This window comes from Salmo salar, chromosome ssa11 (genome assembly GCF_905237065.1).
Source record: "Salmo salar chromosome ssa11, Ssal_v3.1, whole genome shotgun sequence".
Classification (NCBI taxonomy): domain Eukaryota; kingdom Metazoa; phylum Chordata; class Actinopteri; order Salmoniformes; family Salmonidae; genus Salmo; species Salmo salar.
This window is the reverse complement of record NC_059452.1, coordinates 96,148,498-96,169,287: the sequence shown is the minus strand read 5'-3', so window position 1 is coordinate 96,169,287 and position 20,790 is coordinate 96,148,498. Positions and strand designations below refer to the sequence as shown.

Sequence of the window (20,790 nt, the reverse complement as noted above, 5' to 3'; positions counted from 1 at the left end):
ACCAAATACTAATTGAGTGTATGTAAACTTCTGACCCCCTGGGAATGTGATGAAAGAAATAAAAGCTGAAATAAATAATTCTCTCTACTATAATTCTGACATTTCACATTCTTAAAATAAAGTGGTGATCCTAACTGACTTAAGACAGGATATTTTTACTAGGATTACATGTCAGGAATTGTGAAAAACGGAGTTTCAATGTATTTGGCTCAGGTGTATGTAAACTTCCGACTTCAACTGTATATAAAAAATATAAAAATACACCTAATGGAACAGCGGGTACTGTGAGGGTACAGACACGCATGCACACATATTATAAAATGCAATGTAATGTTTTTAATTGTATATAACTGCCTTAATTTTACCGGACCCCAGGAAGAGTAGCTGCTGCCTTGGCTATATCTGTTGTTTGCTGGGCCAGGCAATGCAGACAGGTGTTTATTGGTTTGATATGAATAATCAATTGATTATCACCGGTCTCCTTTTAAAATCTCATATACTCTCAAAACAGCCCTGACAGATGGCTGAAAACAATCATGTTTTTCCCCCTTTTTTCTCTATTAAATCCAATCCACAGTGTTGAAGCTTTTACCAGGAGTGTTTGTCTACATTTCTGTGATGCAGAGGTGTTTTGGTGTCACTTGCTTACTCTCAGGGGATATGCTTATTTTTTTATCCAATAAAATTAAAAGAAAAACCTATGTGGATTGAAATGGTTGGAGTAGTTTCATCCTGTGCCATTTAGGGGTATGTTCATAGGCGGTTTTCCTGGCTGTCTTACAAACGATCATCAATGCAGCAAGCACTGCCTTGCTTTTTGAGAAAATCAAGACCTATTTATCTTTGAAGTGCACACACCTTTCGCTGTTCACTTCTATGTGTCCCGCTTCCTTTGATTGTTGCATCAGAGGACTGTTAGAGATGTAGCTAACTCTTTATCATGGCTCATGCATTTTAAAGAGTCCCTGATTGGCTCTGTTTCATTCTAGCAGTGGATTATTTGGTGAGTATCTCAGGCCATTCTTCCTCCTGTTCCTTCTACTTGAAGGGATATGATATTCCCTCACGACGCCAGGACAGCGGAGTCAATCACCACCTTCCGGAGACACCTGAAACCCCACCTCTTTAAGGAATACCTAGGATAGGATAAAGTAATCCTTCTAACCCCCCCCCCCCCCTTAGAAGATTTAGATGCACTATTGTGGAGTGGTTGTTCCACTGGATATCATAAGGTGAATGCACCATTTTGTAAGTCGCTCTGGATAAGAGCGTCTGCTAAATGACTTAAATGTAATGTAATGTAAATGTAAATATGGAGCCATGAAGTTCACCAGAGCAGTGCAACCTGACAGGTGTTGAGGGAGCTGTGAATAGAGATATAGTCAATGAAAGAGACTTGGATTCCAAGTTCTCTCAGAACTGGACAGACAACCAAGTGGAATCATATGATTAAGGGCTGTAGTTATACTAACATAAAATGAAATGTAACCAGTATTCCAAGTGCTTATTCAAAGATGTGCCTTGAATTCTATCAGATATAATATAGATTAGCTTTTTTCTCTCTTTTCAACTCGGGGAAAAGCTTGGGGAAACAACTTTCAATTAATACACAAAATTAACACATAGAAAGCATCTATACTTGTAATTACAATGTGTATAAAAAACATATTGCTGAATGATTTCAAGGCATGCCAAAGTGGTTTTGACAGGTATTCCTGCTCATTGATTCTGTTGCATCCCAAGGCAGAGAAAGGAGTGACAGTCTTACTTCAGGGATCTGTCACCCTTCATTTGGCAGCAAGCATAGAGGAAGTGTCATTAAATCATCAATGTGGACCTTCTTAAAAACAATAAGCATGGCAACCACACTCAAGTAACAAGCTTGTCTTTTTAAAATAGGAGCGATATTTTATTTAAATGAAGAGCCCATCAACTTTTTGTCACATGTCACAGCCCAAATGGATTACTTGATGTATACAATATGTAACATTCAATCCAGCAAGAGACAAGAAAGTTTAATGAATTTAAAACACTGTAATGGGCATGAATATCTATCACAAGTGACAGTAAAATTAGGAAAACATTCAATTACAATCACCAGGAATATATTGTTGTTATTGATTTGTGTGATGCTTGCATTAATAAAAACATTTCATTATTCTGAAGGGAGATTCTGTTCTGCATCTGGCCTCACTGCAATGTTTACCATTACAATAACACTATAAAGAGAAGGAGTCAAAATTGAGATGAGGCAGACACTCTCTCTCTCGCTCCTTTTCTCCATTCCCCTCACCATGTCCTGTCTTTCACACAACCACTTTCAGTCTACAGTCTGCATGATGTATAAATGATGATGGTAAGCATACAGGAATGGATGCACAGTACTCTTCTTTGGCAACCAAGTACAAGTGTCATCCACTGAAGGAACTTTAGGGATTCATTATTTTTTTCTCTCACATTAATTTAAGTGTATTGTCAGTGTAGTTACATTGCATTTAGCAATGCTAATTTAGCTAAACTATTCCAATGTAAAGTCCAAATACAGTCAAATGTAGGATTTAACATGTTGACAGAATGACGATTGGTATAAGAATATATTATCTTTCAAAAGATATCACCAGTCTGTTCAGTGTAAGAACTACTGAAAATCTGAAAACAGGAAGTGTTCTTCAACCAGTTTGAGAAACTGTCCTTAAAAAGAGGAGATTACTCTGTACAATGTTCCCATGGAAGCAGTCCATCACTGTGTGCTGAGATGGTGGGAGGGCATCATTATATACATTTACTCTATGAGGAATGAGTTGTCGCTTTGTGTAGAGGGGGAGACCTTCACCCGCTGCTGGGGGAGTGTTGAGGCTGGAGCTGGTAGCTTTGCCAGCTGGCTGGCTATGCTAATCAGGCAATCATTAAGATTACATTGAAGATGAAGGAGCAAGGTGCAATTGAAACCCAGGTAAAATATGTATCTAATTTCCAGATTGCCACCTAGCTTTTTAATTTAACCAGGTACTTGCAAAAAAATTGCATGGCATTTAAGCACTCATTACAATATTAATCTTCTCTACTAGAATAGCCCAAAGGTTAGATATTATTCCTGTATTCATTTTTCAGACATTTTTTAACCAAGATGAAGATTTTCATTTGAAATAGTGCCATCTGCCTGAAAATGCTGGCAGGTGTGCAATTGCATTAATTATTTCTAACATGTCCTGCATTAGTGAGGTCCAACAAAAATACTTTTACAGTAGCTTAATATGAAACAAACAGGTCAGCATGATCTCTGGTGATGACTATCCAGGGGAGGTGGCAAGGAAAGAACATGTGCGGCAGAAGACAACTGATTGAGGTTCATACACCTAACGGATAGCCAGACGTTGACTGTGTCTGCAAAACCATCAAGTTGACCTTTGACTCTTTTGGCTCTTGTAGAAGTGATTTAAATGACCTCTTTTCAGATGACAAGGAAATGTTCATCCGACCACATGTTGTCTGTGTTGGGTTCAAACACAAATGCAATGTATTGGTCCATCTAGCTCTGTTAAATAAATAAAAAATCCCCCTTTTAACTGGCAACAATCTGACTAGGGCACTATAAACTAATAATTTTCTTGCTTTATGCAATATCCCCCATGCTCCTCTGGTTTGTGGCAGTCATGTCGATAACCTGCGTTGTTAACGCAGCCTAGGCAGGACTGCAGTGAGGGCCTCTGGAGAGGCATCTGTTTGCTACTGTTATCAGAATGGGATCACTGTTTGAAATCACACTGGGTGTCACGCCCTGACCATAGAGAGCCCTTTTATTTCTCTATTTTGGTTAGGTCAGGGTGTGATTTGGGTGGGCATTCTAGATTTTGTATTTCTATGTAATATTCTATGTTTTCTATTTCTTTGTGTTTGGCCGAGTATGGTTCCTAATCAGAGGCAGTTGTCTATCGTTGTCTCTGATTGGGAATCATACTTAGGCAGCCCTTTTTCCCACCTTCAGTTGTGGGATCTTGTTTTTGTATAGCTGTTAGAAGCCTGCAAGAATTTTCGTTCATTGTGTTGTTTATTGTTTTTTTCTGGTTCACCTTAAATAAAATTATGATGAACCCAACTCACGCTGCGCCTTGGTCTACCCATAACAACGATCGTCACACTGGGGCTCCATAGGCAAAGACATATACATGGGAAGTGACAGCTTGAAATGCACTACTGGTGCTAGATTTAACACCTTCCAGTCTGCCAAACCACTAAATAATAGCTTATTGATATGTGAGTAAACGCTTAAAAAATATAGATATTTACCAAAGTTGTCATAGACTGTTACAAATTGATGAAATACCTTAACATGAACATACATGGGAATTTGTCAACTTGTCCATTTCTCTGCATGGGAGTTTATGTATTTTGAGTTTAGTGCCACAGATTAGAGGTCTTCACGGGTCTGGGTGAAACCGATCTACCCGGGTCTGAAATGTGAACTTGTCCCTCGGGTCTTGGTCAGGACTCTGGTCTATTTAACTACAGCTGATAAATCCGAGTGGATCTGAATGGACCTGACCACGGCTCTACATAGCCTATAGCGTATTTATTTTATGCTAATAAGGTGAATGTATTGACTTATAGAAGGCCTAGCCAACACATATAGACCTATTCGTTAAACAGAAGAGCAACTTGTCTGATTAACAAATATTTTTCTTTTTTTGTCACTCTGGTCCAATCAAGTATGGTCTAGACCCGGACACGTTAGGGTGTGGGTTGGGTCTAGGTCAAGTTGTCCTCGGTTCCATTCGGGTTCGGGTCAGATTTTTCTCGGGTTCCCATTTTTTTTTTTATGATCGCGTTGGGTCTGATAACCTTTCTGCAGTAATTGTGAGTAACCAGAATAGATTTTCAACCAGAGCCATAGTACTGTATGTATGTCTCTGTCTTCAACCAGCAGGCAATCCCAAACATAATTACTACCTCTCAGAGCTCATGATATTGGCCTTGGTATGCGTATTATAGTAGCAGGGGTAACCCACAATAACAATATCAACAACTATTATTACAATAATCGTAATCATTAAGGCTATAAGGCTAATCAAAGTAATGTTCCTAATAATCTATCAGATTCTCTATCAGATACAGAGGAACCATACTCTGGAATTCTTGTCTTCACATTGCCAAAACCTCATCATCCCTCAACGACTAGGTGTCAGCTTGATGAACCAAACTACACAATAATCCCCTCCATGTAGCCCAACTCTCACACTCACATGTTCAAACATTTTTTTCTTGTATACTGAGTATATCATGTACAATTATAATTCAACTTTTTTTTTGGTACTTATATTTCTGGTGTTGTTTTCATATAAGCCCCTTTGAGCTTCCAACCTGACCTGTACTGATTTTTTTTATCTCTACTGTTTTGTCTTTCACTTATTTTCTTTGGTGCGAATCAATATAACCTAAAACCTAAAAACCTAATCATATTTTATTAGGCTATAGGCCTGATGCAATGAGTCTATATGTATTATAATACAATAGCAATGTAATAAAATTACAATAACAAACGTCACATGTTTTATTATTTGTACCAATAAGAATAACACATTTGAATGCAGGTCTTAATGGTTTCAAATGAACGCCAACAGTCTGTAAAAAGGTTATTATCCAGTAGCGGAGTAGCTGTCAACAGAAACTCGCCCCTCTAACAAGGAGCCAGGCCATTCATGCTTAAAGGGCCAATAGGATGCTCGCGCGTAAACTGCTACGCTCCTCGTTGGTGGTGGGAGCTGCCAATCCAGTTCTCAGTGGGCTGGCTAATTGAAACTGAATCGGATGGTTCTCATTCTAGCCACCGCACTTGTGAGATAGGTAGTTGCCCGTTGCCGATTATCCGACGGGAGGGACAGTGCATGTGAAACATCAAGTGAAAAAAATAGTGATCGAGAAGAAAAAAAACCTCAAAGGGTGAGACAGGAAGAAACTTGAGAAACTATGGCCGTGTCAGCAACTCCGCCGGTGCTTTCCCAAACCTCTACTCTGGAGTCTGGCAGCTTATTTCGCTCCGATCCGCTGTATACAAGCCCAGCCGAGTCCCCGAGACTGACAAGCAGCATGATCAACTCTTTCATCGGCGGAGGAGGCGGTGGAAATGGAAACGGCACAAGCGGCAATAACGAGTGCAAAATGGTTGAGGTGCACGGGGTCAGGGTAGCCTCGTTCAACGTGGACGGTCAAGAACTTATTTGCCTGCCGCAGGTCTTCGACCTCTTCCTGAAACATCTTGTCGGAGGGCTGCACACCGTCTACACCAAGCTGAAGCGGCTGGATATATGCCCCGTCGTGTGCACGGTGGAACAGGTCCGAGTTCTGCGCGGGCTTGGGGCGATTCAGCCCGGGGTGAATCGATGCAAACTCATCACCCGCAAGGACTTCGAAGCGCTGTATAACGACTGCACCAATGCCAGGTTAGTTGCATACTTCCTTCTTATCATGTTCCATATGCATCCCTACTGCGATACCCCAAAAGCAGAGCAGAGAGGGGGCAATGAACTCAAAGTTTTCAACCAACTTTTTGTTTGTAGATGTACCAACTGAGGTTCATCAAAATGTGTCGTAAACGCTGCATTAGACTACACTGTGTCTTTCAGTTACGAGTGCTGAAATAAATAATACAAGCATGAGCAAAATGACGCTTAGGCTACTATATTATGAATAAACATTAAAGCATTGTGTACAGTTAGTTCAATTATTGACAGCTTCTGTACCCTTCACTCTCTGTCTCTCTTGAACACACACGCACTAGCTCTATCTAAATAGAAGCTACAATTGTTCCATATCCATTTTATAGACAGCAATGTATGAGGGAAGTAGTTGAGTTATTCATAACTTATAAGCAATCACATATAAGCAATCCCCCTATAGCTGCAGCTCGTTGTTTCATCGTGTATCAAAGCTCTAGATCGTTTCCCCACATACTTACAATATGTTGGCATTGAGGAAAATAACTTTTAATTATATAGCCCCTTTTCTCACTTTGACGTTCACCTTATTGACCTTCAATGTGGTGCAACATACTTTTCCTATAAAGCCTAATTAATATTCAGATCACAACAATATCAAAAACATGACAACAGTAAGCTTACTGCTTGATTGTTCATTTCGAATATTTATTAGGACTTTCACAAAGAAGAATTGTGTTCTTATGGTTTGTTAATAAAGCACGTCTCACTATTATCCATTATGCCATTCCGGCGTCATTCAGGAGCAATAGAGCAGGTTGTGGTATATGAAGTTTAAGTTCCTTCATTTAAGTTCCTCAAGTCTACCTGAGTGTAATTTGATATAAATCCCATAAATCTATATCATTGTAATGAACAGGCATGTAAGCACCTCTCTTTTGCTAAATGACTAAATTAAACAAACCTTAGTGTCTGTATAGAATCCATTAGATTCTACCTGTGAGAAAATATAATTAAAAGTAAGAATGAGAGAAGTTTTAGATGTGGATTTCAATTAATGAGGCTACATTTGTGGGCATTTGGTTGCATTATTTCTGTCACTGAATAATTCCGTGCCAGTTAAAGCAGGACAAACCAGTTACAAAAGATCTAAATGTTTTTACTAATGCCACTGGGCACAGACTTCAAGTCAACGTCTATTCCACGTTGGTTCAACATAATTTCAATAAAATGACTTGGAAACAACGTTGATTCAACCAGTGTGTGCCCCGTGGGATCTCTCCTCTCCCTTTCCCCTCGAATTGATCTCCAACCCGCGCACCGTGCTGGCTGTGCGCTGCAGATGTTGCTTGTGTGTTTAATAAATCAATGAGACAGTTGTGAATGAATCACCTCGGATGGATTCTCTGCTCGGTTTGATGTCCAGGTGTTATTCTTAGCTTGTTATCATGACAGATGCATTAGTGTTCGCATACAATGTCAGCTGAGGAAAATCACTCTAAACAGACCAGTGCCCTCTTTTCCCAAGAGCTTTAGCATTCCGAACCTCAACGTTTCCCCCCTCATTGTCTCGTTGTACATAATTGCAACTTTTATTCTCCAGCAGTTCCCCCGGCTACTTCCACAATAAGCCATGCTGATTATTCGCCACAAAAGAGGAGGCTGGTAAATTCAATACAAAGACAGGATTTTCACATGTGAAAATAAACATAACAAAACGTTACCTTGAATAGATGCTGGACCCACAAATGCGCATCAGGGTTGTTGTTATATCATGTAGATTAAGACAAGGCATGGATGATGATTATAAATTGGCATTTAGTCAATAGAAATGTAATGATGATGATGATGATTGTAATAATAGTTGTGAAACCAAAAGAGAAATCTATTTGTAGAAAAGTTTTCATTTTGTGTGTCCCGCTGTCACAACACACACACTGAAGTTATTCATTCTGAAAGTCACAGCAAGACCTTTTAACACATTTCATTTTCTGACCACATCATTTCATTTCGTCTTAATTAATTATGCGGCCAAAAAAATTAAGTACTTTATGCTAAACTTTTTGTCTTTATTTCGCAATTTGCCAACATCAAACATTTTTCATTTGCATCTTGACCATCTATTTGAAATCAAATACCTTTCCATTTGTGACGCATTAACGGATCATGCATGTGTTGTCAAACTGAGTCTGATATATTTTGATGGGATTGGTGTATTGATTACAGATGAAGTGGACAATTCTGCCTTAGGAGTAAGCGTAAGGCTGTATTTTGACCGCTATTTTTATTTTATTTTTGTTAACTTTCATTATGACATTTCAAAGGTTTCAGTATTCAGTCTTTCACTTTATACAGCGTTCAAGTGAACTACATCAATATTTGCAAAAAAGTTGAAATATTTTAAAACGTCTGTCTTACTCATACCTGATATAATATTCAATTAAACATCCGGCTGTCAGAAAGAGGTTCAACATTATTGTATCTCGGTGGTGAGTTTGGTGTGTAAATGACAAGGGAGCGCATGGAGAGCATACAACCATGCGTTAAATATAAATATGTCCTCCACACACACACACACACACACACACACACACACACACACACACACACACACACACACACACACATACATACATACATACATACATACATACATACATACATACATACATACATACATACATACATACATACATACTTTCAATTGGAGATAATCTGCTTTGGGGTCATGTTTGGAGAGGAATATAGATTATATTTTACAGAGCGATCACTGAGAGAGAGGGTGGAGCAGAGGCATGGTGGGAGAGAGAGGGTGAAGCAGAGGCATGGTGGAAGAGAGAGGGTGGAGCAGAGGCATGGTGGGAGAGAGAGGGTGAAGCAGAGGCATGGTGGGAGAGAGAGGGTGAAGCAGAGGTATGGTGGGAGAGAGAGGGTGAAGCAGAGGCATGGTGGGAGAGAGAGGGTGAAGCAGAGGTATGGTGGGAGGGAGAGGGTGGAGCAGAGGCATGGTGGAAGAGAGAGTGTGGAGCAGAGGCATGGTGGAAGAGAGAGGGAGGCAGGAATATGTTAGTATTTCATGTCCAGATGGTCAGTTTGGGAAAGATTCGTTCATTAACCTTTTAGCGTCCCCCTCCCCGACTTTGCACTTGTCAAATCTACCCTACGATAGAGAGATTCTATATTTGTATTAGAAATGAACTGGTTACTATAATACATCATTCACTGAAATGTTGAAGGTTATAGTGTTGGCTATGTGCTGCTCACTTCACAAAGATTGCAGCCACTGATGGGTAATGAAATTGCCTGAGTAATACAGTATGGCTGGCAAGAGAATTGAATTTGCACCTCGGCCTCTGTGCTTTACAGCTCACCTGCCTGCGCGCGCCCATCTGAGCGCTGTTTTTATAGTCAGATTTAAACATCATCCACCATCGCATCACCAGATGGTTGTAACTAATGAGTGAAAACAGGCCTATCCCTCCTGCCCCCACCACGTTTTTTATTTGGCGAAGGGACGGGAGAGAATGAAAGCGAGGGAAAGAAAACGTGTGGATATCCCTTCATGGACGCAGTGCATATCGCTCAGTGGACGCAGGAAGCCTGTAAACTGGAAAAGGGGATAGAGTCATCAGGAAATGTAAACATCTCGACAATACCTTTAGCATTGACACGGACAATTTGAAAACGGGAAAATGTCCAAATCAGCAAACATAGGCGGCACTTAGGACTCCTTTTATGATATCTCAGCTCGCGATTGATCTCCGTGTTTTTATTGCATTCATTATTTATTAAAAATAATTTGCAAGCTAAACATAACGCTAACCTAGTTTGCACTTGGGGACTGCACTCAGGAAATGTAATGGAAATTACATTAGAGATGAACATCTGTGCTGTTTTTCCACTCCTCGTGTTTCTTCCCTCAAAGGTGTATTGGATTAACCATTTAAACATTCACTGAATGCAGATGACCATGAGAGACAAAAACATTGCTGCTGCCTGAAGAGAGCACAGAGGTCTTGGAGATAGCTTGTTGAGGAGATCAGTGAGATCCTTAAGCATTAGTCTTCTCAACGAGATGTAACAGGTTCCTTGAGGCTCAGTGAGCCATAACCCACATCACTCCTAATCTGACATTTTGGTTAGAAATCAATGAAAATTGAATTTAATCATAATTAATGATATCCTTGTGAGTTTTTCGAAAGCCAAACGGAATGAGCTTCTTCTTTCCTTATTTTAAGTCATTCATCTAGAAAGGCTTGCTTTTATTCCCCAGGATGCCCGGATAAAAATCCCAGCTGCACATTTTAACACCACTTAAGGTTTCCTAAAAAAAAAATATCCAGATCTTCTGCTTGATTATAATCTGTGGCTAAATGTGAGGTTATGGAAATGTTTTGTCAGATCTATGGTGGATGGGTACATTGGCCAAACCACTGTCCTTTCCTTTGCTTGTGTTTGTGTGGTGAATCAGTACATGATCCCTTGTGCTGTGGCCTCCACAGAGTGTCCCATACTGTATGTTGATAGACAATATCCCAGTGATGTCTGGGTGAAATCAGAGACACATGGAATTGATGATTGAAGTACAGTGTCTGCTACAGTAACAGGTTCATTTGTTTGCTGTGTGTGTGTGTGTGTGTGTGTGTGTGTGTGTGTGTGTGTGTGTGTGTGTGTGTGTGTGTGTGTGTGTGTGTGTGTGTGTGTGTGTGTGTGTGTGTGTGTGTGTGTGTGTGTGTGTGTGTGTGTGTGTGTGTGTGTGTGTATAGAGGTGCCGTTGTCTGTCAGTGTGTGTTGGCCAGTCTAACTGGTCCATATGGACAGCTCCCTGCCTGTAGCCTAGCCTTGGGCAGCGATACACCCGGTTGAGCACGCCACCCAAGACACACCCCTGTCTCCTCTAATCTCCTCAATCAGCAGGGAGCGTGTCACTCTGCCTACAACCACCACCGCTCCTTAATGTCAACCATAAATTATACACTGGCTTCTTCTTCAGTTTGATTTGATTACATATCTGCTCCCACTGCCCTTTTCTACTTTAAATAATAAATTAACCCCACTTGATGTGAAGAGTTGCACCAAGCACTGTCAAAGCTCTGGAGAGATCAGCCTCATTAAATAGTGAAGGAGTGCTTTTTGTTTTTCTGTTTAGATGGCATTTAAGCATGGCCCTCTGTGCATGGCCCTCTGTGCATGGCCCTCTGTGCATGGCCCTCTGTGCATGGCTCTCTGTGCATGGCTCTCTGTGCATGGCTCTCTGTGCATGGCCCTCTGTGCATGGCCCTCTGTGCATGGCTCTCTGTGCATGGCCCTCTGTGCATGGCCCTCTGTGCATGGCCCTCTGTGCATGGCCCTCTGTGCATGGCCCTCTGTGCATGGCTCTCTGTGCATGACTCTCTGTGCATGGCTCTCTGTGCATGGCTCTCTGTGCATGGCTCTCTGTGCATGGCCCTCTGTGCATGGCCCTCTGTGCATGGCTCTCTGTGCATGGCTCTCTGTGCATGGCTCTCTGTGCATGGCTCTCTGTGCATGGCCCTCTGTGCATGGCTCTCTGTGCATGGCCCTCTGTGCATGGCCCTCTGTGCATGGCTCTCTGTGCATGGCTCTCTGTGCATGGCTCTCTGTGCATGGCTCTCTGTGCATGGCCCTCTGTGCATGGCCCTCTGTGCATGGCTCTCTGTGCATGGCTCTCTGTGCATGGCCCTCTGTGCATGGCCCTCTGTGCATGGCCCTCTGTGCATGGCTCTCTGTGCATGGCTCTCTGTGCATGGCTCTCTGTGCATGGCTCTCTGTGCATGGCTCTCTGTGCATGGCCCTCTGTGCATGGCTCTCTGTGCATGGCTCTCTGTGCATGGCCCTCTGTGCATGGCTCTCTCCTGCTCATGCATGTGTCTCTGTGTGTTCATGGTTGTTTTTCGTGTGTTTCATGGTTGTCGTTCCATGTCATGACGCCCACCATCTCAGATGGTTCTGAAATCGTTTATGTAGTTAGAAACAGGTAAAATTGCCTTTCCTGAAACGTTATTTTGTTGAAATGTAATTTGATCTGAAAGAAAATTAGCTAATTGATTGTACCCAAATTGGCCATTTTAATTTATAGGATTCAGATAACATTCAATAAATATAGTAACCAATATCCGATTTGGACCAAACTTCTTCCTACCAATGAGTAAGACATGAGGAATCCCCCCAAAAATGTCAAACGCCACCCACAGATCCCCCACACCCCATGCCATTCCAACCCCAACTACCAGTATACAGTATCAGTTCTCTATGTTTGACAAGTAGTATGAAGCTGTGGATTGGAGTATTGCTTCTCCATACTATGTCATATTTTCCCAGTGAATCTGTTGATAGTTTTTCCCTCTGTTTAGAGAAATTAGTCATTGAAGTATCTTGCATTATTTACCATAAAGTAGTGTGAAAGTACCAGATTCTGACCACTAGATGCTAATGTTCCTACTATACCGCCACACTCTTTTTTCCATTTTGCTGGTCTCTTGTGTTTATTAAATAGATCACAACATTCCCTTTGCAACTTTGGGTAGAAAACCAATAGATTTGTCTCATGATGAAAATACATTGTGTGGTCGTCTTCACAATTGAGACCAGTCCTCCATGAAAGCAATTCAATTTGGCCTTAATCTGTGTCCAAGAAATGGACCCCTTGTGAGTGGATTATTCCCTTCAAAAAAGGTCTGGATTAGTTATTGTTAGACCATTCCTGGTGAACAAGCAAACCATTTGTTTACAGCAGTTCTATTGGTTTCAATGTTATGGTCTCAAATGGTCTTCAATGGTAAAAGTCCCAAACACACACTATATACACTGAGTGTACCAAACATTAGGAACACCTTCTTTTGCAAAGGTAATGGTATTGGGTTCTATAAGGGTTGTCACAACATTTGTGTCCCTAGCTAGCCCATTTCTCCATCAAAGTTTTGGGCTTGTAGGAAAAGTCTTCATATTGGAATTGCACCGTAGGGATTGCCCTCTCAGAGAGCTGCCACTTGTTGGGCTTTTCAAGGAGAGTTGGGCTGAAGCATTAGCTTGCTAAAAGACAAACTGAATTGCTTTCATGGAGGATTGGCTTTAGTTGTGAGGATGACCACACAGTTTATATTCATAATGAAAGGAAAGGGGAAAGGGAGATACCTAGTCAGTTGTACAACTGAATGCCTTCAACTGAAATGTGTCTTCTGCATTTAACTCAACCCCTCTGAACCAGAGAGGTGCGGGGGGCTGCCATAATCGACATCCACGTCTTTGGCGCTCGGGGACAGTGGGTTAACTGCCTTGCTCAGGGGCAGAGCGACAGATTTTTAACTTGTCAGCTCAGGGATTCGATCCAGCATTGAGCCAAATCTATTGGTTTTCTACCCAAAGTTGCAAAGGAAATGCTGTGATCTATTTAATAAACAAAAGACACCATTAAAATGGATAAAAGAGTGTGGCTTTAAGGTAAATAATGCCAGCAAATTTCTCTGATCAGGTAAAAATCCATCTCCAGATTCACAGATTCACAGGTTCATACTACTAGTCAAACATAGAGAAGTGATACTGTATGCTGGTAGTTAGGGTGGGATTGACTTGGGGGTCCGTGGGTGGCTTTTGAAAAGTTTTGGGGGATTCGTTGTGTCTTATTCATTGGTAGGAAGTAGTTTGGTCAAAATCGAATGTTGCGCACTATGTTTATTGAATATTATCTGAATTCTATCAATTCAAATTGCGAATTTGGGTACAATCAATAAGCTTAATTTCTTAGAGATCAAATTATATTTAAACAATTGTTTTTCTTCAGGAATACTAATCGTATCTGTTACTACCTACATAAATGATTTCAGAACAATCTGAGATGGTGGGTGTCTAAATCCTCTTTCTGGTACTTTTTGAGGTGGAACGACCCGTGTGTCAGCCAACTGCCCGGTGCAGGCTGCCATGGTGTCAGCCAGCTGCCCGGTGCAGGCTGCCGTGGTGTCAGCCAGCTGCCCGGTGCAGGCTGCCATGGTGTCAGTCAGCTGCCCGGTGCAGGCTGCCATGGTGTCAGTCAGCTGCCCGGTGCAGGCTGCCATGGTGTCAGTCAGCTGCCCGGTGCAGGCTGCCATGGTGTCAGTCTGCTGCCCGGTGCAGGCTGCCATGGTGTCAGCCAGCTGCCCGGTGCAGGCTGCCGTGGTGTGAGTCAGCTGCCCGGTGCAGGCTGCCGTGGTGTGAGTCAGCTGCCCGGTGCAGGCTGCCGTGGTGTGAGTCAGCTGCCCGGTGCAGGCTGCGGTGGTGTCAGCCAGCTGCCCTGTGCAGGCTGCGGTGGTGTCAGCCAGCTGCCCGGTGCAGGCTGCGGTGGTGTCAGCCAGCTGCCCGGTGCAGGCTGCGGTGGTGTCAGCCAGCTGCCCGGTGCAGGCTGCGGTGGTGTCAGCCAGCTGCCCGGTGCAGGCTGCGGTGGTGTCAGCCAGCTGCCCGGTGCAGGCTGCGGTGGTGTCAGCCAGCTGCCCGGTGCAGGCTGCGGTGGTGTCAGCCAGCTGCCCGGTGCAGGCTGCGGTGGTGTCAGCCAGCTGCCCTGTGCAGGCTGCGGTGGTGTCAGCCAGCTGCCCGGTGCAGGCTGCGGTGGTGTCAGCCAGCTGCCCTGTGCAGGCTGCGGTGGTGTCAGCCAGCTGCCCGGTGCAGGCTGCGGTGGTGTCAGCCAGCTGCCCGGTGCAGGCTGCGGTGGTGTCAGCCAGCTGCCCTGTGCAGGCTGCGGAGGTGTCAGCCAGCTGCCCGGTGCAGGCTGCGGTGGTGTCAGCCAGCTGCCCGGTGCAGGCTGCGGTGGTGTCAGTCAGCTGTACTGTGCCTAATGAACCTACTGTTACGGCAGCACACACATATTAGTCCAGATGAGAGGTAAAATGGATTCACTGTGTAATGGTTTGGCTGCAAGTCTTTCTTGTAGTCCCCTATTTGACTAATGTACAGTAATCGTAATAGTTAAATCATTCAGTTTAAAATATAAGTTGTGTCTGAAGACATGCTTAAAGGAATTAAATAACTATGATCATTATTAATGGGTAATAAATGTAATCATTAAATAACTATGATCATTATTAATGAATAATAAATGTAATCATTAAATAACTATGATCATTATTATTGGGTAATAAATGTAATCATTAAATAACTATGATCATTATTATTGGGTAATAAATGTAATCATTAAATAACTATGATCATTATTATTGGGTAATAAATGTAATCATTAAATAACTATGATCATTATTATTGGGTAATAAATGTAATCATTAAATAACTATGATCATTATTATTGGGTAATAAATGTAATCATTAAATAACTATGATCATTATTATTGGGTAATAAATGTAATCATTAAAGAAATATGATCATTATTATTGGGTAATAAATGTAATCATTAAAGAAATATGATCATTATTATTGGGTAAGTTGAGAAAATTATTTAGTCAGACTTTCCCCCATTTCCTTAAATTACTTTTCTGTGGAAATTCTAACATCCCGACCTTTCTCCATGTGAGATTTATAGCACTCCATTGTAAAAGCAAAGGTTGAAATACTTTGATATTTTTATGACTGGGGTTAGCTTGCCCCTAGACGTGTGTGTGTGTGTGTGTGTGTGTGTGTGTGTGTGTGTGTGTGTGTGTGTGTGTGTGTGTGTGTGTGTGTGTGTGTGTGTGTGTGTGTGTGTGTGTGTGTGTGTGTGTGTGTGTGTGTTTATGTGTCGTGTGTCTGAGAGAACACTTCCAAAGTTTTATAAAACAACCTGTGGCCATACAACATGTCATGAATGTTGTGGAGGGCCTGTTCCAAGCCACAGCCCTGTAATAACTAAGCACTGAAATGTGGTCCATTAGGGATTGGAAATATGCTTCTATGGACTCCATGGACCTCATGCACATTTATTTCAGAAGTAGTAAAGTGTCATAATCATGAGCTGTCACTCATAATATTTTTTCTCCCACTTCATTGTTTATGTAATATGTCATATGTAGTTCATCATTTTACACAGTAAACAGAGTGTGAATGTGTGGAAGGGAATTGAGCCTGAGCCTGCCGTTTTGGACGGTGGAGAGCTGAGAGCATCTGCATGTGTGAGGACTTGATGTGAGATGCATGTGAGAGACATGTGAGAGACATGTGAGAGATATGTCTTTTGACCTATGTGTTTATGTGTGTATGTTTGTAATGTCGATGTGTTAACGTGCGTGTGGTTTTATTTATTTATTTTATTTAACCTTTATTTAACTAGGCAAGTCAGTTAATAACAAATTCTTATTTACAATGACGGCCTACAAAATGTTTATGTTGTGTGCGGCGTATGTTACGGGGGGAGGGGTGAATGTGACAGATGGAAGAGGCCTGTCGTCTCTCGCTGGGGTAGAAATGACATCCACTGTCTCTTCGTGATGTACAAGACCAGACAAAACCAGAGTCACTGGTGTCATCTTGACTTTGGGAAGATCTTCTTCCTGGGCTTAATGACACATCTGCAGCGGGGCTATATTTATTACAGTCATGTAGAGTAAAATGGATTGTCTCCTAACATTCATTCTGGGTTTGCCTCTAGCAGTGCTTTAACGGAGGACACTAGGCTCCAGGAGCATTGTTTAATCACATTAATATCACTGCCCCCAGGACAACCCAGATAATTGTACAAACGAACATAGAAATATGTATCTCTAACTTTTATGATTGAATTATGCAAATGACTCATCTCCTGCCCTTCCAAGCACTAATCATCTAATTAGGAGTGATGCATTAAACAGTTGTTTTTGGATGGGGATATGGGAGAAGCAGGGAGCACAAAATTCAATGTGACATTAAAATCTACACAGTAGTTTGTACCAGAATAGCTGGTGTTTTCCTATCCTCTCTCTCTGTCTCTGTCTCTGTCTCTGTCTCTGTCTCTCTCTGTCTCTGTCTCTCTCTGTCTCTCTCTCTCTGTCTCTGTCTCTGTCTTTGTCTCTGTCTCTGTCTTTGTCTCTGTCTCTGTCTTTGTCTCTGTCTCTGTCCCTCTCTCTCTCTCTCTCTCTCTCTCTCTGTCTCTCTCTCTGTCTCTCTCTCTCTCTCTCTCTCTCTCTCTGTCTCTCTCTCTGTCTCTGTCCCTCTCTGTCTCTCTTTGTCTCTCTGTCTCTCTGTCTCTCTCTCTCTCTCTCTCTCTCTCTCTCTCTCTCTCTCTGTCTCTCTCTGTCTCTTTGTCTCTCTCTCTCTCTGTCTCTCTCTCTCTCTCTCTCTCTCTCTCTCTCTGTCTCTCTGTCTGTCTCTCTCTCTCTCTCTCTGTCTCTCTCTCTCTGTATCTCTCTGTCTCTCTCTCTCTCTCTCTCTCTCTCTCTCTGTCTCTGTCCCTCTCTGTCTCTCTTTGTCTCTTTGTCTCTCTGCTCTCTCTCTCTCTCTCTCTCTCTCTCTCTCTCTCTCTCTCTCTCTCTCTCTCTCTCTCTCTGTATCTCTCTGTATCTCTCTGTCTCTGTCTCTCTCTCTATATATATATGTCTCTCTCTTTCTCTCTCTTAGTCTCTCTCTCTCTAGTTGTGGGCTCATTAGTGAAGTTTTGTAAGACATTTTACGAGCTTGATACTTAAGACCCTTCATCTTATTTTTTGTTGTTGCAGTTTTGATTAATTGTGTTGCTGCTCAGATTATTTGCTTTGACACGGAGCTGTTGGACGTGGTGGTGTGGGCGCAGACAGACATAGGCGTGCAGTGCTCTGCTGTTGGAACTCAATGCAGTTGAAGAAATGTGAATTAGCGTCCCAATTACACAGATGAATATTTTATGATGTGTTTAGCAGTGTGTGCTCTTTTTTCCTTCCGTGCTGACTCTGGATGCGAGGAGGCTACAGTAATAAGGCACCCATGCAGACTGAGGACAGGACAGCCCAGAGCCCAAACTCTCTCTCTGTTCCATATAAAAAACAGACCATCCTAAACAAAAGGCCTGTGCCTCCCTCTGTGATCTGTGTTTGTCTCCTGAATATCTGACATCTGGAGGCAATAACCAAGGGCTCTACCTCCCGTACTGCAGCCTGTACTGCAGCCCCTATCCTACTGCAGCCCATAGCCTACTGCAGCCTGTACTGCAGCCCCTATCCTACTGCAGCCCATAGCCTACTGCAGCCTGTACTGCAGCCCCTAGCCTGTACTGTAGCCCCTAGCCTACTGCAGCCTGTACTGTAGCCCCTAGCCTACTACAGCCTATACTGTAGCCCCTAGCCTACTGCAGCCTGTACTGTAGCCCCTAACCTACTACAGCCTGTACTGTAGCCCCTATCCTACTGCAGCCTGTCCTGTAGCCCCTAGCCTACTGCAGCCTGTACTGTAGCCCCTATCCTACTGCAGCCTGTACTGTAGCCCCTATCCTACTGCAGCCCCTAGCCTTCTGCAGCCTGTACTGTAGCCCCTAGCCTACTGCAGCCCCTAGTCTACGGCAGTCCCTACCCTCTGTAGCCCCCAGTCTACTGCAGCCCCTATCCTACTGCAGCCCATAGCCTACTGCAGCCTGTACTGCAGCCCATATCCTACTGCAGCCCATAGTCTACTGCAGCCTGTACTGCAGCCCCTATGCTACTACAGCCCATAGCCTACTGCAGCCTGTACTGCAGCCCCTAGCCTGTACTGTAGCCCCTAGCCTACTGCAGCCTGTACTGTAGCCCCTAGCCTGTACTGAAGCCCCTATCCTACTGCAGCCTGTACTGTAGCCCCTAGCCTACTACAGCCTGTACTGTAGCCCCTAGCCTACTGCAGCCTGTACTGTAGCCCCGAGCATACTGCAGCCTGTACTGTAGCCCCTATCCTACTGCAGCCTGTACTGTAGCCCCTATCCTACTGCAGCCCCAAGCCTTTTGCAGCCTGTACTGTAGCCCCTAGCCTTCTGCAGCCTGTACTGTAGCCCCTAGCCTACTGCAGCCTGTACTGTAGCCCCTAACCTACTACTGCCTGTACTGTAGCCCCTAGCCTACTGCAGCCTGTACTGTAGCCCCTAGCCTACTGCAGCCTGTACTGTAGCCCCTATCCTACTGCAGCCTGTACTGTAGCCCCTATCCTACTGCAGCCCCTAGCCTTCTGCAGCCTGTACTGTAGCCCCTAGCCTACTGCAGCCCCTAGTCTACGGCAGCCCCTACCCTCTGTAGCCCCTACCCTCTGTAGCCCCCGTCCTACTGTAGCCCCTAGCCTACTGTAGCCCCTAGCCTACTGCAGCCCCTAGCTTACTGTAGCCCCTAGCCTACTACAGCCCCTAGCCAACTGCAGCCCCTAGCCAACTGCAGCCCCTAGCCTACTACAGCCCCTAGCCAACTGCAGCCCCTAGCCTACTACAGCCCCTAGCCTACTACAGCCCCTAGCCTACTACAGCCCCTAGCCAACTGCAGCCCCTAGCCTACTACAGCCCCTAGCCTACTACAGCCCCTAGTCTACTACAGCCCCTAGTCTACTGCAGCCCCTAGCCTACTACAGCCCCTAGCCTACTACAGCCCCTAGTCTACTGCAGCCCCTAGCCTACTGTAGCCCCTAGCCTACTACAGCCCCTAGCCAACTGCAACCCCTAGTCTACGGCAGCCCCTATCCTACTGTAGCCCCTAGCCCACTGTAGCCCTTATTCTACTGTAGCCCCTAGCCTACTGTAGCCCCTAGCCTACTGTAGCCCCTATTCTACTGTAGCCCCTAGCCTACTGCAGCCCCTAGCCTACTGTAGCCCCTAGACTACTACAGCCCCTAGGCAACTGTAGCCCCTAGCCTACTTCAGCCCATAGCTTACTGCAGCCCATAGCCTACTGCAGCTTCTAGCCTACTGCAGCTTCTAGCCTACTGCAGCCCCTAGCCTACTGCAGCCCCTAGCCTACTGCAGCCCCTAGCCTACTACAGCCCCTAGCCTACTACAGCCCCTAGCCAACTGCAGCCCCTAGCCAACTGCAGCCCCTAGCCAACTGCAGCCCATAGCCTACTGCAGCTTCTAGCCTACTGCTGCCCCTAGCCTACTGCAGGACCTAGTCTACTGTAGCCCCTAGCCTACTACAGCCCCTAGCCTACTACAGCCCCTAGCCTACTACAGCCCCTAGCCAACTGCAGCCCCTAGCCAACTGCAGCCCCTAGCCAACTGCAGCCCCTAGCCTACTGCAGCCCCTAGCCTACTGCAGCCCCTAGCCTACTGTAGCCCATAGCCTACTGCAGCTTCTAGCCAACTGCAGCCCCTAGCCAACTGCAGCCCCTAGCCTACTGCAGCTTCTAGCCTACTGCTGCCCCTATCCAACTGCAGCCCTTAGCCTACTGCAGCCCATAGCCTACTGCAGCTTCTAGCCTACTGCTGCCCCTAGCCTACTGCAGGACCTAGCCTACTGTAGCCCCTAGCCTACTACAGCCCCTAGCCTACTA

At 44.1% G+C, this 20,790-nt stretch overlaps 1 protein-coding gene across 12 annotated transcripts in view; it reads left to right on the top strand.

The window, feature by feature from the left end:
• The first annotated feature begins 5,797 nt into the window (after positions 1-5,797).
• Positions 5,798-20,790, top strand: part of LOC106592083 (dachshund homolog 2) — a 312,801-nt gene continuing 297,808 nt past the window's right edge. For 10 of the 12 annotated variants that reach the window (XM_045690138.1, XM_045690136.1, XM_045690134.1 and 7 more), the window contains exon 1: positions 5,799-6,437. In XM_045690138.1, the coding sequence (XP_045546094.1) occupies positions 5,965-6,437 (473 nt within the window). In that variant the 5' untranslated portion in view covers positions 5,799-5,964. Of the gene's footprint in view, positions 6,438-20,790 lie in introns of all 12 variants that reach the window. The other 2 variants (XM_045690137.1, XM_045690135.1) reach the window with 1 other exon arrangement.